The sequence below is a fragment of the Ranitomeya variabilis genome, chromosome 2 (genome assembly GCF_051348905.1).
Source record: "Ranitomeya variabilis isolate aRanVar5 chromosome 2, aRanVar5.hap1, whole genome shotgun sequence".
In the NCBI taxonomy this organism is placed as follows: domain Eukaryota; kingdom Metazoa; phylum Chordata; class Amphibia; order Anura; family Dendrobatidae; genus Ranitomeya; species Ranitomeya variabilis.
Genome location: NC_135233.1, coordinates 93,737,003 through 93,764,887, shown reverse-complemented (window position 1 = coordinate 93,764,887; position 27,885 = coordinate 93,737,003). Strand labels below are relative to the sequence as shown.

At 46.3% G+C, this 27,885-nt stretch overlaps 1 protein-coding gene across 2 annotated transcripts in view; it reads left to right on the top strand.

Annotated features, from left to right (window-relative positions):
- Positions 1-26,570, top strand: part of ERLEC1 (endoplasmic reticulum lectin 1) — a 47,752-nt gene extending 21,182 nt beyond the window's left edge. The window contains exons 5-14 of one of the 2 annotated variants that reach the window (XR_013221045.1): positions 73-133; positions 1,747-1,787; positions 2,172-2,395; positions 2,515-2,641; positions 20,492-20,650; positions 22,199-22,258; positions 22,375-22,684; positions 23,501-25,169; positions 25,254-25,329; positions 26,366-26,570. Coding sequence is in view for 1 of the 2 variants with exons in the window: in XM_077282715.1 (XP_077138830.1) it covers positions 73-133; positions 1,747-1,787; positions 2,172-2,395; positions 2,515-2,641; positions 20,492-20,650; positions 22,199-22,258; positions 22,375-22,499; positions 25,092-25,169; positions 25,254-25,329; positions 26,366-26,437 (1,023 nt within the window). In the remaining variant the exon portion in view is untranslated. The remainder of the gene's footprint in view (positions 1-72; positions 134-1,746; positions 1,788-2,171; positions 2,396-2,514; positions 2,642-20,491; positions 20,651-22,198; positions 22,259-22,374; positions 22,685-23,500; positions 25,170-25,253; positions 25,330-26,365) is intronic. The other variant, XM_077282715.1, reaches the window with a different exon arrangement.
- The last annotated feature ends 1,315 nt before the right edge of the window (positions 26,571-27,885 follow it).

Here is a 27,885-nt window from a genome sequence, read left to right as displayed (position 1 = left end):
CCCTAATCCACAAAATGATATGTTTGTTAAGTAAACTTTACTGTAGACTTGTATTTTGTTCTTCTTTCTCAGCAAACCAATATTCAAGAGTATTTCCTGGGGAACATGGTGAAAAAAAGCTCATCTGACACAGGTTTGTTAACAATGGTGCATGCATAGCTTTTATTACATTTAGGGCTCTGTGTTCAAGGATCTTTGTTGGAGGTTTCTACCTTGAGGATTTTCTGATACTTCTGGCAGAAGACTCCGATGTATGGGCGTAAGTCACCCCTTGACTTCACTTGTAAGGAGAAACATGTGCTGTATGGTGGCCACTGTTTTGGAGTGGCTCTCTGTGTAGTTAAACATGTTCTATTGCTCTTTTCTATAAACTAAAAATGTATACTTACCTGTATGAGCACGACATAGGCCATAAGGACATATTTGGCCTTTTCAGGTGAGTACAGCCAAGCTGATACATTTATCGTATCCGCCAAGGGCTCTTAGCGTATATTCCAAGCATAGTACTTTTAGTTTGTTTCCACGTTCAGTTTTTGCAGCGCTGCCAACTTTTGTACGCGCGCTGATTCTGGATGTGTTCATTGAACACAGGTGGAATCACCGCATCCTATACATAGACTGTGATATTTATCTCCGCAAGATAAATAGACATGCTGCGGTCTAGAAAGATGCGCCACATGTCTGTTCACGCAGGGAAGCCGAAGGCGTCTCTGCACACATAGTGGAGATGGGATTTCATAAAATCCCATCTACTATGCTGTAACATTTGGCCGCTGCGGATTGGACGCGGCGGCTGACGCAGCGTCCAATCCGCAGCGAATACTGACCTTGGAAACCTACCCTTAAAGTGGTGTTCTCAAGTTTGAAAGTTATCCCTTATCCATGGGTTAGGGTGTAAGTTCCCGATCGCTTTGGATTTAACCACTGCGACCCCCATTGATTTCATGAACTGGAAATCTGAAGAACCTCGTGTGAGTATATTGATAGTTGATCATGCGCACCATCTCTCCATTCGTTCTTGATAGGACCATCAGAGATGGCTGAGCACTGGTTATTGGCACTCCCATAAGAATTACGGTAATTTAGCAACAGTGCTCATGATTCGGCAACAGTTCCATTCACATGGGTCTCTTCAGAACCCTGGTTATTTGGGATCAGCAGGGATTCCAGCTCGGCCTTTATTCACATTGAGGTCATTCTTGACACATAAGATTTTAATACTAGAGGTAAGGATCTTCCCAATTTTGTATTTCTTGGCGCTGGTGGGATGGCTTTTATGCTTTTGTTAATCAAAAAGTGTTTACTTAGTGCTTATGTACTATTAATTTTTACTGTCTTATATCTGAGTATATGTTCATTTTGTTTCTATCTCCGGGTTTGTCTGTTCTGTTTCGTGGCCAGTGTGAACATGCTCCTACACGTTTCTTGTATACCAACTTATAATCCAGTTAATTTCCTTCTGTTTTGCTTTAAGAATGAATTTAGCAGCAGTGCTCATAATCGGCAACAGTTCCATTCACATGGGTCTCTTCAGAGCCCTGGTTACTTGGAATCAGCGGGGATTCCAGCAGTGAGACCCCCAATGATTGGAAACTTATTCGCCATTCCACGGATAGGGTATAACTTGAGAATACCTCTGTAATACACTGCACAGATCCTAATTTATTTTAAAATTGCAAGCATGATACTTGCATTAATGTTGCCCTGATAAAACACATTGGAATTATTATTATTTTTTTTTAACAGGTGAGAAGCAGGAAGAGGAAAAAATGAAAATCCCTAAAGTCGTAAGTCAGGAGAGGACATTATTCTCTTTACCTTGCAGTAATTTTAGAATAGTTTATGGTGCTTTTCCCAGAGAGCAGGCTGCCACTTATGGTGGCTTGTATTCTGCCATTTTTTAATGAAGCAGACTGTCTTTCAGGTTGGCAGGGATGTCTCAAGATGACATGCTGTTGCCCCTCGGTTTAAACAATCAGTGTGGGTCTTGGGAACCTAACTTCCACTGATGGCCACTACGATACAGGGGATATAATTTATCAATGTTTCATGTTTGGTTTCCCAGGAAAATATATTACCATTTTTGGGGAACTATGTTAACCCTTTACACAAAATTTCCTCCAAATTTTGGAATAAAATTTTACTGTGGAATATCTTTTGCGTTCTTTAAGATCCCAAGCAAAAACATTGAAGGACAGATGACGCCGTATTTCCCTATTGAAATGGGGAATGGTACACCATGCAGTTTGAAACAGAACCAACCCCGGATCTCGACAGTAATGTACATCTGTCACCCAGAGGCCAAACATGAGATCCTGTCTGTAGCTGAAGTCATCACATGTGAATATGAGGTGGTGATACTGACGCCTCTTCTCTGTACTCATCCAAACTACAGGTAAGAAGTTACCTAGATGTCCACCCAGCTTAACATTGGAACATGCTTTCTTGGTGCTACCTATATTTTTCAACAGTTCCAGGAAAACATTACAACGTGATTATCTCTATTTTACACAGGTTTAAGACCTCTCCTATAAATGATATTTTTTGCCAGTCAATGCCAGGGTCACCGCTAAGACCTCAAAGCCTGGAGAAACTTGAACAGCAGCGGGAGATAAGACCACCATTCAAGCCCAATAAAGAGGTAACCTAATAAATGTTATACATGTGTTTAGTTGGCCATACCCATGAGCCATGTTAACCAAATTCCTGGCTCCCCCATAGACATGAGCTCTTATCGAGTGATTTCTAACAGCTCCTTTACATTCAAGCTGACAAGTATCAGAGTCTCCCTCAATACTAGCCCTTATTGTGATCAAGAACATCCATAGCATGATTAAAGAAGAATCCCCGCTTTGATCTGGTCACTGTATTTTTGTGATACCTTAATTTAGGACTCGGGGGCCCTTTGTGCAGCCAGCCTAGGGAGCCTAGCGAAGACCAGAGGACAGTCTGTACATTAAGCCTCCTGTTAGGGTACACCAGGGGAGGATTGCTAAGGTATAACACAAAATTATGCTTCATTTTTTGGTGCTTCTGCCCTGTGTCAGATTTATATGTTCTTCAGCCACTTTTTATTCAGTCGCCATGACAGCACCACGAGAGAGGGGATCCGCCCTTCAGGGACAGGCAGACCTTGTGAAGAAGCTTGAAGAAAGAAGACTACCCAGTTCTGGTGGTCCGACGCAGGTAGCGGGAGGGCCCCTACCTCGGACTGTCCACCACACAGCAGGGGGACTGTCTTGTGTAGGTGTTAGCAGAGGGAAGCAGCCTTCAGAACGGCTTGCTTCCTAAATGACCCTTCGCCGCAGGTACCCGGTAAGTATGTGGTACCTGCTCCTGGGGCCGTGTCTGGCGGGCCTTTCCGGGTCCGGTCGTGTCCTGCGGAGGTGAGCGCTTCGATCCGGACGGCGTGTCTGGGTGTCTGAGGAGGCGCCGCAGTCTTGACCGGAAGGGGCGTTCCCTTGCAAGGCCGGCGGCGCATCCTGATGACGCGGCCAGCGGCGCAGTCTGATGACGCGACCAGGCATGCGCGGTGGAGCCGCGCTGGATCATGGAGTATCCCTCTGGATGGAGGGCGGAAGCGGGTGCGGCATGGCCTGGGGGTGGGCCCATTGTTAGCCGGGGGCGCGGCCTCGGGAGGGGGAAGCCTGTCCTCACGTTGGTGCCAGGCAGGTCACATGGAGATCCTGCTGACCGTTGGGGGCCTATTTAAGGAAGGATATGGAAGCTGCTCAGTGTCTCAGACCCATTTATTCAAATGGAGTCGCCGGAGCAAGAAGCACCGCAGCTTGAGAAGCGGCGGCAGCAGCCTCAGGCCATTGAAGAGACTCATGCTATCTCCCAGCGGCGATCTAGTGGCAGTAGTCGTGCTTGTGGAGCCAAAAGTGTTCAGAAGTCCTCAGGCCGTAAAACATCATGTTTAGCCACAAGCACTCTCATAGTTCAAGTGTCGGCTCTGGGGGCGCTGTACAATAGTGAGTTAGCCAGCAATCACTGGATATCTAGGTTTCTCCAAAGCTGCAACTAGGTCCAGGCCAGTTATTATGCAAAAATTGGTTCCATGGGACCTAAATTTTGTTCTGGCAGCTCTGATGGAAGCGCCATTTGAACCTATTGACACTGTCCTGATTAAGATCCTATCTTTTAAAACGGCCCTTTTAGTTGTGCTCACATCCGCGAGAAGGGTTAGCGATTTACAAGCCCTATCTAGACAGCCTCCATATATGCAGTTTAGAGAAGATAGTTATCTTGAAACCTGATCCTCTTTACCTTCCGAAAGTAGCTTCAAAATTTCACAGATTACAGGAAGTGGTTCTACCTTCGTTTTGTTCTAACCCCACTAATGATAAAGAGCGAAAATTCCATTCGCTAGATGTAAGATGTCATCTTAAATATATTTCGGTTACTAACACTTGGAAGAAAGATAATTCCCTATTTGTATCCTTCCAGGGAGTTAGAAAGGGACTTAGAGTGTCCAAAAACACATTAGCTAGATGGATTAGGGAGGCAATTTCTTTGGCTTATTCAGCAGGTGGTGTGCAGATCCCGGAAGGTATAAAAGCTCACTCAACTCGAGCCATGGCTACTTCCTGGGCAGAGAGATCAGAGGTGTCGATTGAAGACATTTGTAAGGCGGCCACATGGTCTTCTCCATCTACTTTTCTTAAGCACTATAGACTAGATTTGGGTAGCTCCTCCGATCTCACGTTTGGGAGAAGGGTGCTTGAAGCAGTTGTCCCTCCCTAGTCTCTTTTACTTCTCTGAAAGTCTCTCGTGGTGCTGTCATGGCGACTGAATAAATACGTAAGCTACTTACCGGTAGCGGTATTTTTCAGGAGCCCATGACAGCACCCTTATATTCCCTACCCTCTCTTCTTGTGTGGGTCAACACCTTCTTTCCATTAAGTCCATGTTTTAAAATTCTTTATATGCTACTAACCTAGGAGGTCCTCTCATGCTCTGTAAACCAACTGACGAGGGAGAGAGGTGCCGCCCTTTTATGTCTGTAGGTTTCCTGTCCCTGAAGGGCGGATCCCCTCTCTCGTGGTGCTGTCATGGGCTCCTGAAAAACACCGCTACCGATAAGTAGCTTACGTATTTTGTGCCTCTGTAGACTGTGCTGGGGACTGGCTTACAGAAAAGCAGTCTGGCTTAAAATGCACCACAATTTTGGGGCAGAATATTAGTGTAAAGGTAGCCCAGAACTGACATAAAGAAGAGAAAAATAGTTTAGGAAGATGCACTAGATTTATCATACAGCGTTGGCCATTGTAATATAGTTGTTACATCTTCTGCTTGGCGGACTTCTTTGTAACCAAAATTTAAGACTATATTAGTACATTCCCCCAAAAAAGAGTAGCCCTAATAGTAGCCTGTACCGATGAGACATGGGATTTATTCTATTAATCTTCAGAATTATAGGAATACATTGTAAATACAAAATGTACATAAAAAATACTAATCCATTGTTGGATAGTACTTATACGTTATGTCTTGTCCCTGCTTGAATCTTTTCCGCCAGATGATGGATGATAAAATCAGCCATCATGTGACTTTAACAGACCTGGCTGGAACGGAGCTCCACCAGTGGCTGATAACCTGTTAAATCCCGCTGTCGAGATTTAACTCACGGCGACAGTGGGGTTTGTCGTCCCTATCGGCGCATTCATGACGTGATCATGGGGCGCCAATGGGTTATCATGACATTTGAGGGCTGCTGATGACCCCCGTGCCTGTCATTATGATCTTTCTGTGAAAGCCAGCCTATAGCTGGCGTTCATAGGAGATTGTGGTTTTCCCTGTACATAGCAGTGCTGATACACTGCTATGTATAGCACAAGCGATCAGATGATCACCGCTTCACGTCCATTAAAGGGACTATTAAATACAGTAAAAAGTTTAAAAATAGTTTTTAAAAATTTAAAAAACAGAAGTTCAAAATCACCCCTTTTTTGCCCCATTAAAAATAAAACAATTAAAAAATACACATTTGGTATCAATGCATTCGTAAAAATCCGATCTTTAAAGTAAAGTAAATTAATCCGATTGGTTAAAGACGTAGAGAGAAAAGCTAAATCAAAGCTGCAAAAATACGTGTTTTTCTCCTACGCCTCATTGGGGGACACAGGACCATGGGTGTTATGCTGCTGCCACTAGGAGGACACTAAGTAAACAGAAAGATTAACTCCTCCTCTGCAGTATACACCCCTTCACTGGCTACAATTCAACCAGTTCTTGCTTAGTGTCTGTAGGAGGCACTTGGGTCTGTTTTCAGACCCCAACTTTCTTATTTAAATTTTTACCTTTTTATTTTTTATTCAACGGAGTGAAGGGGGCGACGGATCCCTTTTATAGGGTCCGCTCTCCCCCGAACCAGCAACAGGCGAGCACGGCGAGTATACCTCCCCATCCCTCTCCTGCGACGCTGGAGCACGCCAATTTCTAATGGGGCGACGGTTTCCATCTTTGGTCCCGATCTCCCTTCCCCCCCCCGCTAGACGGCGAGCACATAGAGCCTGGCTCTAATGTACCTCTCCGGGGGCCCGACAGACAAGGCCCACACTGTATGGCGTTGCAGATTCCACTCACAGAAGAGGATGGAGCTGAATCACAGGATGGATGGAGCGCGCAGGACAGGGGGACCTGCATTACCGGAGGGCACTGTGAGTACACATCCCCCCCTGCACTCCGAAGCTCTATGGGGACAGGCGCCGGCGGTACTTGCGGCAGAGTCCCTGGGGAGAGGCGCCTGTGGTCGGGGGTCTGCGGTGGTTAGCGACGCTCCGTTGCGGCTGTCGCCGCCGGGCAGGCCGGAAATTTAGTCCCCGGCTTTTCAGCCGGAGTAGGCCGCAGTGGGCAGATCCCTCCCACGGCCGTAACCCCGCCCCCTATATCGGTGCTTCTCGTCTGGGACGAGAGGCGCACTGCAGATCTCAGGGGCCATATTGCCTTCTCTCTGCAATGTGGCCCACGCTGTCCAGGAACCGCCACGGCTACATTCCTCCCCGGGGACACAGGCACAGGACCGTGGGTAAGCTGCTTCAAGAAAGCTTAACCCTTTCCCTGCGTATACTGCCCCGCTCTGTCTCTAAAGACACTGTGTCTCAATCCAAGGAGACAAAAAAGGGTAACAAGAAGCACACAGTGTTTTTCACTGTATGTGCCACTTGCAATACGGCCCTGCCCCGAGCTCACAGTAACCCCCTTGTGTGCGGATTGTGTTCCGGCCCCTGTGCAGCCGCTTCCCGCCGCCGTCGACCCCGTAGAGCCTAGCCCCCCTGAGTGGGCAGCTTCTCTGTCACGATCTATGGCTTCCCTAGTCAGGGCAATTGACTCCCTCCGGGGCCCCCCTCCAAGTCAGTCTACGGAGGATTCGGGCGACGGTACGGATCCGTCCACCAGCAGGGGGCGTACTCTGTCACTTTCCACTCGGGGTTCCAGAAAACGTACCCATGTTCCATCCCCTGACCACGGGCCAGTTGGTCTTTCAGCATCGGCAAGCTCCGCTTCCCGGGCCCCTTCTCCAGACAACCCAAACGACTCTGAATATGAGTCCGACGATTCCTACGTTCAGGATTCCTCCACCTCCCAAGAGACACTCGATTCTCTCATCGAAGCGGTCAACCAGACCCTGAAGGTGGCCGAGGAATCCGTATCTACGCCCGAACACGTGGTGTCGTTTTAAAAAGACTAAACGTGTCCCAAAGGTTTTTGTCACTCATCTTGAGTTCAAGGACATTGTACAAAAACACAGGGACCGTCCCGATAAACGCTTCATGGGTCAAAAGCCCATCGAGGCCAAATATCCTTTTCCTCAGGAACTATTCAAGGACTGGCTGCAGTCCCCCTCAGTGGACCCTGCTGTGTCACATCTTTCTTCCAAAACCATCCTGTCCTTGTCAGACGGCTCCTCGGTTAAGAACCCCTCTGACCGTCAGATTGATTATCTGGCTCGCTCCGTCTTCGAGGCCTCAGGAGCCTCTCTCTTCCCATCTTTCGCTGCCTCTTGGGTGGCTAAGGCCATGGTCGCTTGGGCCGAGACCCTTTCCACGACCATCCAAGTTAGTGACCTACCTCCAGAGGAGATCAACCTGGCTAACCAGATAGCCCAGGCTGGGGATTTCGTAGTCAACGCCTCAATAGACGCCGCCAATTGCGCTGCACAGGCAGCCGCGAATGCAATCTCCATTAGAAGAGCCCTGTGGCTCAGGGATTGGCGAGCAGATTCGGCTTCCAAGCGCTCTTTGACATCTCTGCCCTACCAGGCTGGTCGTTTATTTGGAGAAAAATTAGACCAAATAATCTCGGATGCCACCGGGGGAAAAAGTAAATTTCTTCCCCAACAAAAGCCTACCCGGCTGTTTCGGTATCAACAACAATCCCGATTTCGGCCCTTTCGTAACAATACCAACTGGTCATCTACATCCTCTGCCTCCGCATCAGGACGAGGCTCGTGCAGTGACCGAGGTCCCCAGGTCTCTTACAGACCTAACCGTAGCTGGAAACCCAGGCCGAGACCACCCGCGTCTAGGGGATCCAGATCCCTTAGATCCTCCACTCAATGACTCCTTGCAACAAGCAGAGCAGAGGGGGTACCAGTGATCCTCGTCGCACCGGACTGGCCGCGCCGAGCATGGTACGCGGAACTCGTTCAGCTGGTCGCCGACGTCCCCTGGCGTCTTCCAGATCGCGTGGATCTTCTCTCACAGGGCCCGATTTACCACCAGAACTCAGGGGCCCTGTCTTTGACGGCCTGGCCGTTGAATCCTGGATTCTAGGCCAAGCGGGTTTCACTCCCAAGGTGTCTTCCACCATGATCAGGGCCAGGAAACCTGTGTCCATGCACAGTTACCACCGTACCTGGCGAATTTTCTTCTCTGGTATTTTCTATCCCTGCCATATTGTATTTTCTCCAATCTGGACTAGAGTCGGGACTTGCACTTAGCTCTCTAAAGGGTCAGGTTTCGGCATTGTCAGTCCTTTTCCAACAAAAGATTGCCAATAGATTGCCGGTGAAGACTTTTTTCCAGGGAGTTTCCCTTGTGGCGCCTCCCTACAAAATGCCTTTGGATCCGTGGGATCTTAACTTAGTCCTCGGAGCTCTTCAGGAGACTCCCTTCGAACCGCTACAGGACGTTTCCCTAACGTTCCTCTCCTGGAAGGTAGTTTTCCTAGTGGCTATTACGTCCATCAGGCGTGTTTCGGAGCTGGCGGCACTCTCCTGCCAGCATCCGTTTCTAATTTTTCATCCGGGCAAGGCAGTATTGAGGACCTCTCCCGACTTTCTGCCCAAGGTCGTCTCTTCTTTCCACCTCAATGAGGAGATTGTTCTGCCTTCGTTCTGTCCGGCACCAGTCCATCGCATTGAAAAGGCTCTGCACACTCTTGATATGGTAAGAGCTCTTCGACGGTACGTCTCGCGGACGGCTCCCTTTCGCACGTCGGATGTCCTGTTTGTACTTCCAGAGGGACCAAGGAGGGGTTCTCCCGCTTCCAAAGCTACTCTAGCCAAATGGATTCGCTCGGCTATTCAAGAATCCTATCGTGTCAAAGGTGTTCCTATCCCAGCAGGGATCAAGGCCCATTCTACTCGGTCGGTGGGCGCCTCATGGGCCATTCGGCACCAGGCGTCAGCACAGCAGGTCTGCAAGACTGCGACATGGTCCAGTTTGCACACTTTTACCAAACATTACCACATCCATTCTCTCTCTTCTGCAGACGCCGCCCTTGGCAGGCGTATTCTGCAATCGGCAGTACCTTAGCCGTAACCCAGTGGTACATGGGGTATTAGCATATGTTGCTCCCCACCCAGGGACTGCTTTAGGACGTCCCATGGTCCTGTGTCCCCCAATGAGGCGTAGGAGAAAAGGAGATTTTTGTGTACTCACCGTAAAATCTTTTTCTCCGAGCCAATCATTGGGGACACAGCACCCACCCTGTTAGCCTGTTTGGCTTGTTGTTACTTCCTTGGTTTTGACATAGTCTGTCATTTGTTCATGCTCCTACTGCTTTACTACCGAACTGGTTGAATTGTAGCCAGTGAAGGGGTGTATACTGCAGAGGAGGAGTTAATCTTTCTGTTTACTTAGTGTCCTCCTAGTGGCAGCAGCATAACAACCATGGTCCTGTGTCCCCCAATGATTGGCTCGGAGAAAAAGATTTTACGGTAGGTACACAAAAATCTCCTTTTTTTGCCAATACAGTGCAATGAGAGGCTATCAAAACATCATATCTGCCCCAAAATGGTAACAGTAAAAACATCAGCTCAGGGCGCAAAAGATAAGCCATCACCCAGCCCCAGTCCGTCGAAAAATGAAAACATTATGGGTCACGGAGAGAGGCAACTAAAACAATTTTTTTTTTTTTGATGGGGAGATAGGATTCGGTCTGAATTTCATTAAATGGATTACGATACTGTATGAATCTGCAAAGGCTAAAGTAAGGGCTAATGGGGGAATGTCAGCGATTTGAGCTTTTTAGAGGGACTAGACAAGGCTATCGCTGCTTCTCTTTGCACTTGCAGTTGAAACGTTAGCTTGTATTATTAGAAGACACCCAGGGATAGAGTGTTTTAAGTATGGGAACTAAGAAGAAAATATTGCTCTATATGCTGATGACCTATTATTGTTCATTAATAACTCGGGTAACTCTATTCCGAACATAATGGTCACAATTGACAGATTTGGGACCTTTTTTGGCCTGGTCTAAACTGGTCTAAATCCCCTCTTCTAGTTTTGGATCCCAGGAGTAGAATTATTTTAGGAGAGTTTGTCCAATATTCCAGTAGTTCAGAAAGTTATTAAGATGAGGAACATAGTGTGTATATGGGAAAAACTACCTCTGTCAGCCTTGGGTAGAGTAAACCTCAACAAGATGTGCTTAATTCCACGCATTCTGTACGCTGTGCATAACTCACTTATCTGAATTCCCAAGTACTGGTGTAGGAAAATGCACAACATCTTTAGAGTCTTGGTGTGGAAAAGAGAGACCCCCAGATTAAAACTGCAATTGCCCCTAAATCTGGGGGGGGTAGGTAATGTTGCCTCATATATGGTGTACTACTTACACGTATTTTCTTGGACAATAAGACGCACCTAAGTTTTAGAGGAGGAAAATAGAAAAAGAAAATTGAAGCAAAAAATGTGGTCATAGCCCACTGTTACAGGGGGGATCTGCTGTTGACACTGTATAGGGGTAATGCCCCCCCAATTCTGTGCTAATAATCATCCATTCTGGTATATGTATGTCCCTATGCAGGTAGATATGCCCCCCAGATATACTTGGCCCCCCTCCCTATCCCTTGTATAAATGGCCCCTTATCCCCATCCTGGTATACATGGCCCCTCATCCCCATCCTGGTATACATGGCCCCTCATCCCCATCCTGGTATACATGGCCCCTCATCCCCATTCTGGTATACATGGCCCCTTATCCCCATCCTGGTACACATGGCCTCTCATCCCCATTCTGGTATACATGGCCCCTCATCCCCATCCTGGTACACATGGCCTCCTCATCCCCATCCTGGTACACATGGCCTCCTCACCGCCATCTATACTCGTATGTATAATTGTCTAAGGGGTACTTCCGTCTTTCTGTCCGCAACTTCCGTAACGGAAATCCCGCGTCGCTGATTGGTCTCGCCAGCTGCCTGTCATGGCTGCCACGACCAATCAGCGACAGGCACAGTCCGATTAGTCCCTCCCCACTCCCCTGCAGTAAGTGCCCGGCGCCCGCATACTCCCCTCCAGTCACCGCTAACACAGGGTTAATGCCAGCGGTAATGGACCGCGTTATGCCGCGGGTAACGCACTCCGTTATCGCTGCTATAAACCCTGTGTGTCCCCAACTTTTTACTATTGATGCTGCATAGTAAAAAGATCTAATGTTAAAAATAATAAAAAAAACAAAAAACCTGCTATTCTCACCCTCCGTAGTACGCCGAGCCGCACGCGGCTGCCGCCATCTTCTGTTCCCAGAGATGCATTGCGAAATTACCCAGAAGACTTGGCGATCTCGTGAGACCACTAAGTCATGTGGTTAATTTCGCAATGCATCCTGGGAACGGAAGATGGCGGCAGCCGCGCGCGCCTCGCGAGAGCTTAGCTGGATCCCAGCAGGTGAGTATATAACTATTTTTTATTTTAATTATTTTTTTAAACAGGGATATGGTGCCCACACTGCTGTATACTACGTGGGCTGTGTTATGTACCGCGTGGCTGCTATATACTACCTGGCCAGTGTTAGATACTATGTGGGCTGTGTTTTGTACTGCTTGGGCTGTGTTATATACTGCGTGGGCTGTGCTATATATTACGTGACCAGTGTTATATACTACCTCACCTGTGTTATATACTGCGTGGCTGCTATATACTGCGTGGGCTGTTATATACTGCGTGGCTGTGCTGTATACTATGTGCCCTGTGTTATATACTGCGTGGGCTGTGTTATAAAGTATGTGGGCTGTGTTATATACTGCGTGGCTGTGCTGTATACTATGTGCCCTGTGTTATATACTGCGTGGCTGCTATATACTGCGTGGGCTGTGTTATAAAGTATGTGGGCTGTGTTATATACTGCGTGGCTGTGCTATATACTATGTGCCCTGTGTTATATACTGCGTGGCCTGTGCTATATACTATGTGCCCTGTGTTATATACTGCGTGGCCTGTGCTATATACTACGTCGCCTGTGTGCCTGTGTTATATACTGCGTGGCTGCTATATACTGCGTGGGCTGTTATATAGTACGTGGGCTGTGTTATATACTGTTTGGGCTGTGTTATATACTGCGTGGCCACTGTTATATACTGCGTGGCCTGTATTAACGCATCGGCTATTCTATAATATGTATGTATGTATATAGCGGCCACATAGTGTATAGCACAGGCCACGTATTTGTCTGCTATATACTACATGGCTCCTATATACTACGTGGCCTGTGCTATATACTATGTGGCTGCTATATACATACATACATAATACATATTCTAGAATACCCGATGCGTTAGAATCGGGCCACCATCTAGTCCTGGTACATATGTCCCCTTATCCCTGTCCTGGTATACATGGACCCTTATCCCTGTCCTGGTATACATGGCCCCTTATCCCCATTCTGGTACACATGGCCCCTTATCCCCATCCTGATACAGATGGCCCCTTATCCCCATCCTGGTACACATGGCCCCTTATCCCCATCCTGGTAGACATGGCCTCCTCATCCCCATCCTGGTATGCATGGCCTCCTCATCCTCATCCTGGTACACATGTCCCCTTATCCCTGTCCTGGTACACATGGCCCCTTATCCCTGTCCTGGTATACATGGCCCCTTATCCCCATTCTGGTACACATGGCTCCTTATCCCCATCCTGGTAGACATGGCCCCTCATCCCCATTCTGGTACACATGGCCCCTCATCCCCATCCTGGTACACATGGCCCCTCATCCCCATCCTGGTACACATGGCCCCTCATCCCCATCATTCTGGTATACATGGCCCCTCATCCCCATTCTGGTATACATGGCCCCTCATCCCCATTCTGGTATACATGGCCCCTCATCCCCATCCTGGTACACATGGCCTCCTCATCCCCATCCTGGTACACATGTCCCCTTATCCCTTTCCTGGTATACATGGCCCCTTATCCCTGTCCTGGTATACAGGGCCCCTTATCCCCATTCTGGTACACATGGCCCCTTATCCCCATCCTGGTATACATGGCCCCTTATCCCCATTCTGGTACACATGGCCCCTTATCCCTATCCTGGTATACATGGCCCCTTATCCCCATTCTGGTACACATGGCCCCTCATCCCCATCCTGGTACACATTGCTCCTCATCCCTATCCTGGTACGCATGGCCTCCTCATCCCCATCCTGGTATACATGGCCCCCATTACGCTGCACACACAAAATATTCTACTTACCTTCCCTCCACTCCCTCGCAGCGCGGCGTTTTGTGCTGATGCCAGCAGCTGATTTCAGCATGTAAGCAGCGCGTGACGTCACTGCCATGCACCCTCACACGCCGAGGTCAGCTGGCAGAATAATCACTGCTCCCCACACCCCATCCACAGCCGGACTATTTAAGTGTGTAAAGTACATCTGGACTATGAGATGTACACCCCATTTAACTCTTAAATTTGCGAGGAAAAAAAATGCGTTTTATAGTCCGAAAAATACGTTAGCTTCCCAATTTCGGCACTTCTGAGGCTGGGCACTGGAGGAGGCCCAGGAAGCAGGATCGACAGTATTAAAGTACTTGGGGGCATGGGGGAGAGGGATTTACTGGAGATACTGGAGTTACACAAATTTGTAGGTATCACAAGTATATACCCCAACCGGTCACTGGTCCATAAAATTTGAAGGACATGTAAAAGACTGTTTGGGAAGACAGACTGCTCAAAGTATTTGCCTATCTGGAATAACTTTAATTTAGAAGAGTTGCAGAGATTGGAGGGATTTGGAGAATGGAGAGGTGCTGGAATCTTTGGGGCTGCTTTCAATAAACATGATGCAGAGAAGGTCTCCACTATTTCTCCTTAGCCTCATTGGGGGACACAGACTGTGGGTGTATGCTGCTGCCACTAGGAGGCTGACACTAAGTGATACAAAAAAAGTTAGCACCTCCCTTGCAGTATACACTTTCCTGCTGGCTCTCAGCTAACCAGTTCTTGCTTAGTGTCCGTAGGAGGCACACGGACGGGTCTGCTATTCAGACCCAAAACTCTTTTCTTATTTTACATTTTTGATTTTATTTTTTCCATGGACGAATGGGGCGACGGATCCTTTCAAGGTTCCGATCTCTCCGAACCATCAACAGGCGAGCACGGAGAATGTCTCCTCTCCTGCAATGTGAGATGCCAAGCCTGGGCTGATTCTTAGGGGCGACGGGCCCCTTCAAGGGCACCGATCTCCCCGCACCATCAACAGACGAGCACATGGAGTGTCGCCTCCACGTATCCTCTTCTGCAGCCTGGCCTATTGCGGGACAACTGGCCCTGTCCACCTGGGGACTTGAACTTTGTGGATGTACAGAGGCCCCTCTCTTTGGCGTCCGAGCAGCCCCCACTGTCCCACCACTGTTAAAGCGGATGGCACAAGGAGGCGGACTGTTCCTCTCCACCTCCCTAACTAAGGGATGATGGACTGAGGTTTATCCCTCTATCCCTGCACCTGCAGCAGACCAGAAACTCAGTCATCCACGGCGGATCCATGCCGGGACGTGCACCGATGGTAAGTGGATCCAGTCTGCGGTGGGCCTCTGCAGCGTGATATTCACATGCTCACAGGCAGCCTCAGGCTTCCCTGTGGCCCACCTCCCTGAGGTAATGCTCCGGCCAGCTGCAAAAACTTAGCCCCCGGCTTCGGCCGATGTGTAGGCCGCACGCCGGAAGCCGCACCCGCACTATGGCGCCCTAAGGCGGCTCTGCCCACCTTTCTTGTGCTTCTCGCCTAGCACAGAAGTGCTCAGTTTTTTCTCGGCCGCTACAACGCCCCTCACTTCTACCACTGGTATCGCTCCCGCCGGCTGCAGAAATTTAGGCCCCGGCTTGGGCCTATTCATGGAAGTCTTGAGGCTCCACCCACATCGTCCCTGTGGCTCCGCCCCCTGAATTGGCGCTTCTCGCTCTCTGCGAGATTTTATCACCTCTGCAACTCCCGGTGGCCATCTTGGTCCACCCGGCTGACTCACACAGGGGCGACGACTTTGCATTAAAGGGGCACAACGACTCTGCAACAGGTCTTAAAGGCACATGACCAGTATTCCCTGGTCTTAAAGGCGCATGTCCTGTATCCCCTGGTCTAAAAGGCACATGACCAGTATTCCCTGGTCTAAAAGGCACATGACCAGTATTCCCTGGTCTAAAAGGCACATGACCAGTATTCCCTGGTCTAAAAGGCACATGACCAGTATTCCCTGGTCTAAAAGGCACATGACCAGTATTCCCTGGGGTCTAAAAGGCACATGACCAGTATTCCCTGGTCTAAAAGGCACATGACCAGTATTCCCTGGTCTTAAAGGCTCATGACCAGTATTTCCTGGTCTTAAAGGCACATGACCAGTATTCCCTGGTCTTAAAGGCACATGACCAGTATTCCCTGGTCTAAAAGGCACATGACCAGTATTCCCTGGTCTAAAAGGCTCATGACCAGTATTCCCTGGTCTTAAAGGCACATGACCGATCCGAAGACGGTCACCCTAAATGAGCTCAGGAGCCCTCCTTCACTGATCCCAGTTTATCCCAGAGTACCTTGTTCCCTCAGTGGACTTCGTCACTGACCACAATCCATGGTTTCTCTGACCAAGAGATTGAATCCCTCCGTGATCCCTCTGTGGCTCGGAGTGCACGCAGGACCGATATACATGACCCCTCTCCTACATGGAAGCCGTCGGCTAGCAGGGGCCGCAAGTATTCTAGAAACGTACAGGCATCTAGAAACGTACAGGCATCTAGAAACGTACAGGCATCTAGAAAACGGAAGTTTTCATTTCCTGATCTCTCACCCCAATGATTTGCTGAGAACAAGACTCTGAATATGGATCGGACATTGCCTTTGATCTGGACTTGCCAGAGCTTCAGAAAAGGATGAACTCGCCTATTTTTATCATCTCTGTACATTGACGAGGACTCCGGTTCTGCTCTAGACTACGAGACCACCCAAAACAACCAAAGAACATGAACAGCCAAAAGAGTGTACCCACACAAAAGATCAATATAATTAGCCTTTATTAAGGTAGTAGTGGCACAATTAAAAAAAAAAAAAATTATATATATATATATATATATATATATATATATATATATATATATATATATATATATATATATATATATATATATATATATATATATATATATATTTATTTTACGCGAATATATGACAGGAAATTGGATACAAATCTCATATAAAAATATCACAATAGATATAATCAGGTGACCCCTATATATTCAATGCAGACTATATGCCAAAAAGAATAAAAAAATATAATAAAAAATATATATAAATAGAAATTATTATTAGTGAAAAAATGTAAATGGCCACCAAAAAATTGCAAATATAAAAGTTGTGCAAAGAATAACCAGTGTGTATGTGTAACACAAGTAAAAAAGATCAAAACAAGCAACCTCAGTGATAACACATAAAAAGTGCAAAGTGCAATGTTGCAAAATAATAGACACCTACTATAGGCGCCAATAATGTGTGCGATATACCATTTAAAACCTAAAAACACAATGCTAATAAAGTGCAGTGTGCAAAATGGAAATAAAGCAATATAATACCGCCATGCACAAAAGACAATAGTATCTGCAATATACCTTCCAGGAGTCACCAAGGCCCGTCACCGCGCACCCCGACGCGCGTTTCGGAATTTCTTCCTTCGTCGTTGGTGGTTCGGCCTCGAGATCCAAGATCCATCGCACTGCATGCACTGGTTCTTCCGTGGTACCAGTTTCCATAACTCCCTTTCCACTACTTCCGAAAGCCTTTCGGAAGCAGAAAGGGCCCCAGTGATCCTCGGGGATCTGCACTGACCACGTCAGTTGTTTGTTTGCGGAGCTAGTGTCTTTCCGCCTTATTGCAACAAAACTGCAAGTAGGGACTTTCTCGCAGGGAGTTTTCACACGTAGTTATTCGCTATCGTTAGATCAGGGATTCCCAACCTGTACATCGGGAGACACATGTGGCTCGCGGTCCCATGACTTGTGGCTCGCAACTGTCTGCCAGCTTGGTGCATTAGCTCCAGGACTAGAAAACAGGTATGAAGAGTACATCTGAAAATGGTGAATTTTGTGAGCAGCCCTGCACAGAAAAGCAGATCTGGATGCACATCTCCTGGTTTTAGGGGTTTTGAGATGATTTAAGTATGCTGCACTGGAGACAAGATGACACCACCTGTCAGAGAAGATGTTTGAAGCTGGATGTGACAGTGTCTTGGGAGTGCTTTATAGGAGAATACTGAATGGGGGTATTGTGGGAACCCCTGGATCTTAGCATACTGCTTTGGAGTAATTTTTGTGGAAAATCTTTAGTTACCATTATGCCTGTAATGGGGGCTTTGGTTGCCACTATTGTAAGTTGGCAGGAGCTGAATGTGGCTCGCGACAGTCTCTCAAAGCTCAATGTGGCTCTCAAGGTCAGAAACGTTGGGGACCTCTGCATTAGATCATTGGGACCTTAATGGTCCTGGGAGTCTTACAGTAGACTCCTTTTGATCCGGACAGACTTTACTATGAGGGAAGGTCGCCCTTTTTTCTCTGCGATATCCTCCTCCTGACGAGTCTTCGGAGCTAGCTGCTCTGTTCTTTCAGACTTTTTTCCTTATTACCTTCAAGGCGTTGTCCTCAGGCCATCCCTGTCCCTTGTTACCAAGGTGGTATTGTATTACCACTGTTATGAGGGCATCGTTCTTCCCTCATCTCTTTCGGCACCAGTCCACAAAATGGAATGAGTTCCCCATATTCTGGACGAAGTGAGTGCTCTGAGTAGGTACGTCTCGAGGACGGCGTCCTTCCGAAGGTCGGACGCTTTTATTTGGGCTTCCTGACGGTAAGAGGAAGGCTTCCTGACGTTTTCAGGAAGGGTTTAGCTGTGTCATCGGCCATGATAGCCTGGTGGCTTTATTTCACCATCCAGGAGTCCTTCCGTACTAGATGTCAGCCTATCGAGGGTTCTAGGCACCAGGCGTCGGCAAGGCACGCCTGTAAGCTTGCGGATTCGTCCAGTCCTCATGTATTCTTGAAGCACTATAATTCCCGCACTTCCACAGATGTGAGTCTGGGCAGGCGGACTCTGCAGGCCGCGGTGGCGCACTTGTAAGTAGATGCTACACAGGGCCTGATCTGATGTTGTCCCCACCCAGGGACTGCTTTGGGACGTCCCACGGTCTGTGTCCCCCAATGAGGCGAAGAAGAAATAGGGATTTTTGTGTACTCAACGTAAAATCCTTTTCTCTGAGCCATTCATTGCCCGCAGGATGCGTTTTTTTCCCCATAGACGTGTATTGCCGACGGATCGCGACTTATGGCCATACGTTGCGTCCGTCGTGCACTGGATGCGTCGTGTTTTGGCAGACCGTCGTCACGAAAAAATGTTCAAGGGAACGTTTTTTCATACGTCAGGTCCGCCATTTCCTACCACGCATGCGCGGCTGGAAGTCTGCCTCCTCCTCCCCAGAGTTTTAGAATGGACAGCAGATGCGTTGAAAAACTGCATCCGCTGCCCACGTTGTGCTGAATTATCACAACGTCCGTTGGTACGTCGCGCCGACGCTTAGCGACGGCTGCGTACCGACGCAAGTGTGAAAGTAGCGTTAGTGTCAGCCTCCTAGTGGCAGCAGCGTACACCCACAGTCTGTGTGCCCCAATGAATGGCTCGGAGAAAAGGATTTTACGGTGAGCACACAAAAATCCCTATTTCTAATTCATAGAGTTTATGGGATTCCCGTGGTATTGTATAGAATGGGCCTAAAGACATCCGGAATAAAATGCGGACCTGATGCACATGTTGTGGACATGCCTGAGATTGGCGGGGCTTTGGAGGGGGGTGAGTTGGTAGATTATTAGCAGAAGTGTTTAATATTCAAACCAAGCTTAGCGTGAAAACCTGTGTTAGGATTAACAGAGGAGGTGGAAGGATCTCCTGAAGTAGTTCTGTTTCTAAAAGTACCAGACTAGAAAATCTTTTTTTTTTTTTTTTGCAAATTTCAGATTTTTTTTTTCACCACTTAAAATAAAAAAATTATACATTTGCTCTCTGCAGACTCATAATAACTTAGAGAATCATATTGCTAGGTCAGTTTTTTTTATATATAGTGAACATGTTTTTTTTTTTTTTTCAATTACACTGCAGTTGGAATTTTTTCCCGTTTTCCAGTACAGTATGTGGTCAAATGGATTGTATCACTCAAAAGTACAAATCGTCCCGCAAGAAAAAAAAAACAAGCTCCCATAAGGCTAAGGGGACAAAAAATAAAAAGTTATGGCTCTTGGAAGAACGGGAGGAAAAAAATGTAAAATCAGTGTCATGAAGGGGTTAAAAAAAATAATAAACCTTTAAAAAAAAAAAAAAAAAAAAATCCACAACTTTATTAACAATAAATGTGAATATTTTGTATAACATTTTCTTGCTCACATAGTAAATAAAAAAAAAAAATCCTAATCCTTTAGGAGCATAATAAAAACCTGAAGAATTAATTTAACTCGTTATTTAATGTAAAATGTGAACAGTATAATGAAGGAAATTAAAGCTATTGTTGCTGAAATGCAGAGGGGGAAGAATGATGTTCTGCAAGTAATTTTTTTTTTTTTAAGCCTGAGCCCTTCTGTCTGGTGGTGAGTTGCCTTTCATGCTCGTTGGATGCTATATGAAGGTGTTTTTGTACCCTGATTCCATAACTAATACTACATTTTATTTGTCACTGTGTGACTGTACGTTGAACATCTAGATGTGACTTTTCAATCTTTGCTCTTGTCTCTGTATTTCTAGGAAGAGCAGCAAGGCTTGAAGGACAAGTTCTCCACCATCCATAAGCCGGTGACGGTGGGCTCCCAGCAGCACGTCACTGTGGGGACCACACACATCTCCAAACTCACTGATGAGCAGTTGATCAAAGAGTTTCTCACCGGTTCATACTGTTTTCACGGTGTAAGTCCTTCATAAGTTTCAGTATGGAGAAAGTTACTCTAATGCTTAGAAATGTCAAAATTATGAAAATAATTTAACACTGTTTCTTAGTTTTAGGCTGTGAGCACACATCATTCTTCCCTACTCAATCCAATCCCAGGTCTCAAACATGTAACTGGGATCGCCAACAAAACAATGATTAACAGTCAGTTCTCTTTAATGATGTGACATGCACTGCTACATTACAGCCAATCATAAGACAGGAGAAATTGAAAACCATTCAATTAAATACACCTAGGGTTCCGGTTTCAGGTACCGGGGGCGGTGCTGGTGCAGCTTCAGTCACTGCTCTGAGTAAGCAGACTTTCAGCTGTAATCGCGCCCCCCGCCCAGACTGACACTTGCTCTGCATTGGGTCCGTCTGTCAGTCAGGGCCGGGGGCGCGATTACAGCCGCCGCTCTGTTTACACGCCCCACGGTGCTACATCGATGTGTGTTTGTTGCTTTTGTGAAGTTTATTTAAAAAAAAAATCATGTTACTTTTACACTGCACATTTTTTATTCTTATGGCAAAGTCAAGGGACAGGGATCTATTTTATAATCATTTTTAGTAAGAAGGTTTTCTACAGTTTATAGATTCGCCAGTGCGTTCATCCTTTTAGCTGTTCTGAATTGTAGATTTGGCCCTGGGCCTAAACAGAGATCTTAAAAATGACAAGTACCATTTTACAGGATGATTCACTCGCTACTTTTACCTGGAAAAATTGCTTTAGCTTCTAAAAGACAATCTATCATATTGCTATTTGGACTGCACATACTTTGGTTTATGAGAAACTGATGATTCAAAGCAGGTGTAAAAAAAAAAAAAATTGTCACTGTTCGCATCCAAGCACGCCTGCATGGTGCCGTTCCTTATTGTTGCCTGTATTCTGCGGGAGGTCTGGGGTCATAGCCTGAATTTCTCACTGCATGTTCCTGTAATGTTTGTGGCTTGTTCCTGTACACTCGACCTTTCAAATGGCCCCAAAGGAAAAAAATTCAGCAGGGTTGAATCTGGCGATCTTTGTGGCCACAGTCCATTGTCATCAAAGAAGGCCTCAATACACGATTTGGACTACTTTAGAAACTTGCTTTGGCACCTCCTCAAGGACTAAGCTTTCACAATGAAGACACGCTCCTGCAAACTATCTGTACATTGTTAACAAATGAAGAAGCAATTTGGCGGGAGTGAAATACAAGCACTACAGAGAAGCTACTGAGGCGTAGAAAGGCGTGCAGCAAGTCTATCTCGTAGTGGAGACGACCGGTGGGGCTACAAGTCAGCGAGACCACTCGGCGCCAGGATGTTTCTCGTCTCTAACATTCTTTGGACTCTCACTTCTCATGAGCCAAAATATGTACAGCGCAAATTTCAGGACATTTGATCTTCTCTATTAAAAGTTGCATCAAATTTTTGGAGTAAAGTAGTGAGAGAATCACCCTTTACTACGATTATGTAAAACTAGAATCTTTATTGGGTATAATATGTTTTTCTACATTATTTATAAGTTTTGTTTTTTCTTTTTGCAGGGTGTTGGCTGGTGGAAATATGAATTCTGTTATGGAAAATATGTCCATCAGTATCATGAGGTAAATATGTGTATGGATTTTTCCCACTAGATAGAAGTGTGTGCATAAGGCACTAGTCTCTGACAGTTATGTTATGGTTGATTTAATACATTTCTTTTGTGACTTTTCATTTGCAGGATAAGGACACAGGCAAAACGACCCTTGTTGTTGGTACTTGGAAAGAAGAACAACATTTAGATTGGGCCAAGAAAAACGCTGCAAGGTTGTACCATCCCCCTGATGAGGGCGTGCAGACTGTGAGGCAAGTCTTGTGTTCCTCAGCCTGTGTTTGCCTCTAATCCAGGGATGCACAACCTGGACCTGGGGCCCACATGATGCCTTTCTGTGCGACGCTCACCATTGTAGTCACAGACCACTAAATCCATGGTCTCTTCTTTGGATTGTGAACAGATGAGAAGAGGACCTTTATCCTCCTGATAGATGGAAGTCTTAAAGGGAACCTACCACCCCGTTTTTTAAAAATTAGATAAAAATAGTGTGAAATAGGGGCAGAGCTGGGCTTTACATTAGGGCCTTTTCGGTGCCTTTACACCCCCGTTAGGCTGCCCAAATACCTTTGTGAAGTGGCCGTTTTCTGCTGTCACTCAAGTGGGTCAGGTCGGATGGGCGTGGTCACAGCGCTGTTTGTCCCCCAGGATCCTGCTCATCATTACGTTGGTGGCGTAGTGGTGTGCGCATGTCCAAAGAAGATCCACTGCCCAGGAGATGAATAACGGCGCGGTCTTCGCTATTCAGCCGTTTACCGGTGGGCGCGGCCATCTTTCCTGTGGCCGCGCCTGCGCAGATGGAGCGCTCTGCTGCCCGGGACTTCAGGAAAATGGCCGCGGGATTCCGCGCGTGCGCAGATGGAGATCGCGGCGGCCATTTTCCTGAAGTCCCGGGCAGCAGAGCGCTCCATCTGCGCAGGCGCGGCCACAGGAAAGATGGCCGCGCCCACCGGTAAACGGCTGAATAGCGAAGACCGCGCCGTTATTCATCTCCTGGGCAGTGGATCTTCTTTGGACATGCGCACACCACTACGCCACCAACGTAATGATGAGCAGGATCCTGGGGGACAAACAGCGCTGTGACCACGCCCATCCGACCTGACCCACTTGAGTGACAGCAGAAAACGGCCACTTCACAAAGGTATTTGGACAGCCTAACGGGGGTGTAAAGGCACCGAAAAGGCCCTAATGTAAAGCCCAGCTCTGCCCCTATTTCACACTATTTTTATCTAATTTTTAAAAAACGGGGTGGTAGGTTCCCTTTAAATGGAATCCGCACTAGAGAGGAGCGAACCCCAACTGGAAAGTTTGGGGTTTGTACCAGACACCTAATGTCCGCTGCTGAATTCTGAACATGGACTTCTGTCGGAAGACCGTTGTAGTGTTCGGATTGAGATTGATACTGGGGGGGTACTCTGCTTACGTTGGCAGCCCCGTAGCACCATTTTACAGAACCAAACTTCAGTTCCCTATTGACTTCTATGGGATTCTGGTACCTGAACCAAACTTTGGACTAAAGTTCGGTTGAATCTGAATACCCACGGGTCCGCTCATCCGTAATCAGCACCTCTTAGATAATTTTGTATTGAGGTTTAAGTTTGTTTTTTTTATTGCGGCCAGTGGGGTTGAATTGATCTGGCAATGTGGCCCTCGGACCCCTGCTCTTCTCTATATAGGCAGAGTTACTGTCACATCGCCACTACAGCTGCAACATGCGAGAATAATGCAGCAGCCTGAAGATGCTTGTATATGGGCCCATAAGCGGTGTATACATTTGTCTAGAAATGCCTGTTTCTGATTATTGTCCATGTAAACATGCCCAGCGATGTTCTCTCATCGTATCTCTCACGCAGGCATTGTCCGCAGGGAAACCCTCTTATTCAACCCAAATGTTCTGGTGAAAACACTGCAGGCAATGTAGGGATTTTTGGAACAATCGTTTTTTCCCCATACAGTTTTCACAGTGCTGAGGATTGCTGTAAATTGTTGATTTGTGCTGGTTCCTGGAAGACTTATTATGGGTCTTCCTGAAACAAGCACATAGGAAAACATGGTAAGCATACAAAGAATGCAAATGTGAACAGAATCCGAAAAATATGAGTAATACTGGGTTTCCCAAAATTTTACAGTTTATTGGTGTTAATGAGGGCAATGGGATAATCATTTTGCGCTGTATTAACAATCCGTGCGCTCACCCCTTTTGGTATGTCGGTGATGCGCACTAATCTGCCCTCCCAGACATTACCCGGGCTCCTGTGCCAACATGGGGGAGAGGGTATGTAAACCCCGCTCAGGCGTGGACATTTCATGGAGGGTCAGGGGCATTACCTGGAGAGATGAGAACCTCTTACACATCCCCAGAAATGTTGGCAACTATGATAATAGATAAGTGTGCTGTTGATTTCTCGCCAAGGTATTAAAATATGAATACAACTTATATGGATTTATATTAAAGAGAAAATTCTCTAATTTAATTTATAATAATTCAATACTGTTGATCTTGGGTGGTCATAGCGACATTTACAATAGACTTTCGGCCCATCATAAGGCAGTAGTCAAGGCCAGGAGGAAACTTTCCAACGTCCCGTAGCTACCAGTCAGATTTGTTCTTTAATTTTTAAAAAGGCATCAGAAAACTTTAATCTGGGATCTGATTGGCTATGGGCACTGGGGCCACATCCTTTGCACCAGATATAATTAAACCTATCCTAATGTCTGACACTTCTGGTTTTGTTTTTCGGAGGATCTAGTTGATATTCCGTGTAGCTTTTTTTTTAAATTATTATTATTTTCGGACAAATGTTGCTTGTCCTTGGATGAAAATATAAACTAAACTTCTATTACAGAATGGTGTCGCATTTCTATGGCGGTGGCGATAACTGCGAACTGACAAATAAACCTAGGCAGGTGATCGTAAAACTAAAGTGAGTATTCCCTGTACTTATAGTACTGCAAGTCATGTTGGAAATCTGGCAATACTCAACTATCCTTGTCGTCCTGACTATTAGGTGTAAAGAGTCCGAGTCTCCACACGCTGTCACCGTTTATATGCTCGAGCCACAGACTTGTCAGTACATACTTGGAGTAAGTATACAGCCCTTTGTTTTTAATGTGTTTTAAATGTTCATTGTACATTCAGACTTGATTTTCTTTGAAAATGGGGCCCCTGGAGTTTGGATACTGGCGGGCCCTTGGCACCCCAGTCCAACACTGCTCGCGGTCTGTCCCCTGCCTGTTGTCAAGTGTAATCCATCTCAATCAGCAGAGATGTGAAGATACATTACAGGAAGCTTTGTAGAGATCGGTCTCTGTGCTCCTGCTCAAACTGCATACAGGCCTAACATAAAGGCGGAATTTCAGGGCAGGCAAACCATTGGCCAGTGCTAGGCACAATGCACCCTGGGAATGAGAGAATAGACTTTCCAGCCCCTATAATACAGGTAGAATGATAATGAGGAGGAATCGCCTTCTCAAAGAGGAGTCTAGAGCAAATTATAGGTCATCTGTGTAGTGTTTGCTTGTTGTATATGTGCAGCAAGAACATGATTTTCCACAGATTCTGTGTGAAAGGACAGGTATACTTTAAGAAATGTGGCTCTTTTGTGTCCAGCATCATATATTATTCCACTTTACGCTGCACATCTCAATATTGAGTCTTGTACGAGAATGTCGGTCTCGTGCCTGCAACGCAACATCCATCCTGTCTATACAAGCTTATAAATGCAAGTTTATGTCCATAGCAAATCAGCCTTGTACCCTTGCCCTCTGTACCCCAAGGAACCCTTGTGCCTGGCATCACCAGTCACCCTTAACAGAGCTCAAAGGAGCACAACTGGGCCGTAAATAGGAGAAATTCATGTTGGCCTTTATCCGAGATGTTATCTCTACACATGTATTGCTATTTCCAGAAAGTACATAAGGCTCTATAACAATATATTTTTTAACCATTTATCTCAATAAATGCATGAGACCGGTCTCAAATTTGGTGGATAAAATATAGTTCTAAAAATGAACATCAAAAATCATGTCACACCTGGAAAATATGACCACAGCGGGATTGTACCATGTGACGTCCGAGCGTGTTACATGGAAATAATGAATGTGTCGTTCTCCTATCCAGGTGGAATCCCCAGTGATATGTAAGATTCTGGATACCGCTGATGAAAATGGACTCCTCTCAATTCCCACTTGAAGCACAGAAGGAAGATGATTGTTGTGCTGAGACCTGTAATCAGTCCACGGGATCAAGTGTACAGAATGTCAGAGATGATTTGTGTATATGTATGTGTGTATATATTGGAGAATACAGATTTTGAATACAATAATCTTTCTGTATCTTTATGAAACCTTTTTTCTTTTTCTTTTTTGCCATGGCGTGATTGGGTGATACATCAGAACCCCAGTCTATCAGTTCTTTAAGTTAAAAACATTTTATAAAAAATGTGAGCACAGTGTATAAGGGATACATGCTGAAATCATTCATTAACTGTCCGCTTGGTAGTGATTAAAAAGTGACCCTGATAATGGTGTTCGTAAGAAAAATCCAGTAACAGCTTACCAAAAGAGAAGCCCCTCTTATAAAATATAACCTTTATTAATTAATCTATGATAAAATAGAGGTAATCCCCCTCAGTGAAAAATTCCTATATATACTGGGCTGAGAGATAATAGGGAAGAAAAATCAGTGAAATACCCTATATTCGCAAACTGACTAGTAAATAATAATAATACAAAAATACATCCATCAAAGATATACGGTATATATATCTAATATATAAAGCTGAATGTGTGTATGTATGTATGTATGTGTGTATGTCCGGGATTGGCATCTGCACCGTCGCAGCTACAGCCACAAAATTTTGCACAGTCACACGTCTGGACCCCGAGAGCGTCATAGGCTATGTTGTGAGGCGAAATTTTAACCCCGCGCTTTCCAATTCACCAAACAATTTTGCCCCTATCTACATAATGGGGAAAAAGTGAAAGGAAAAGTGTTGGAGGCAAATTGACAGTTGCCAGATGTGAACAAGGGGGACTTAAAGAATGAGAGCGATGGCGCCAAAGAGTATATACCGTACAGTTGCTAAGGCGCCAAAGAGTATATACCGTACAGTTGCTAAGGCGCCAAAGAGTATATACCGTACAGTTGCTAAGGTGGGGCCCCGACATAGCAAATTGCTAAGGTGGGGCCCCGTGTACTCACCACACACGGGGATATGAACACACACACAAAATGCGCCACACACTACCACGTGCTTGAACACATATACCACCCTCAGCACACATTTCACCACATATACACCTACCTTGCCACATAAAAGTCGAAACACAAAAGTCGCCACTCAAAACTAGCCACCCGCAAAATTCGCCACATGCAAAACTAGGCTTACGCAAAACTCGCCACACGTGCAAAACTCACCTCATGGAAAACTCGCCACACGCAAAACTTGCACACGCGGAAAAATTGCCACATGCACAAAAGTTGCAGCACATGCAAAAGTTGCCTCACACAAAACTTGCACCTACTCAAAACGCACCACACATAAAACTCGCCACGCGCAAAACTCGCCATGCGCAAAATTTGCTGCACACAACTTGCTACACTAACCTCTCACATGCAACTCGACACACAAAAAGTTG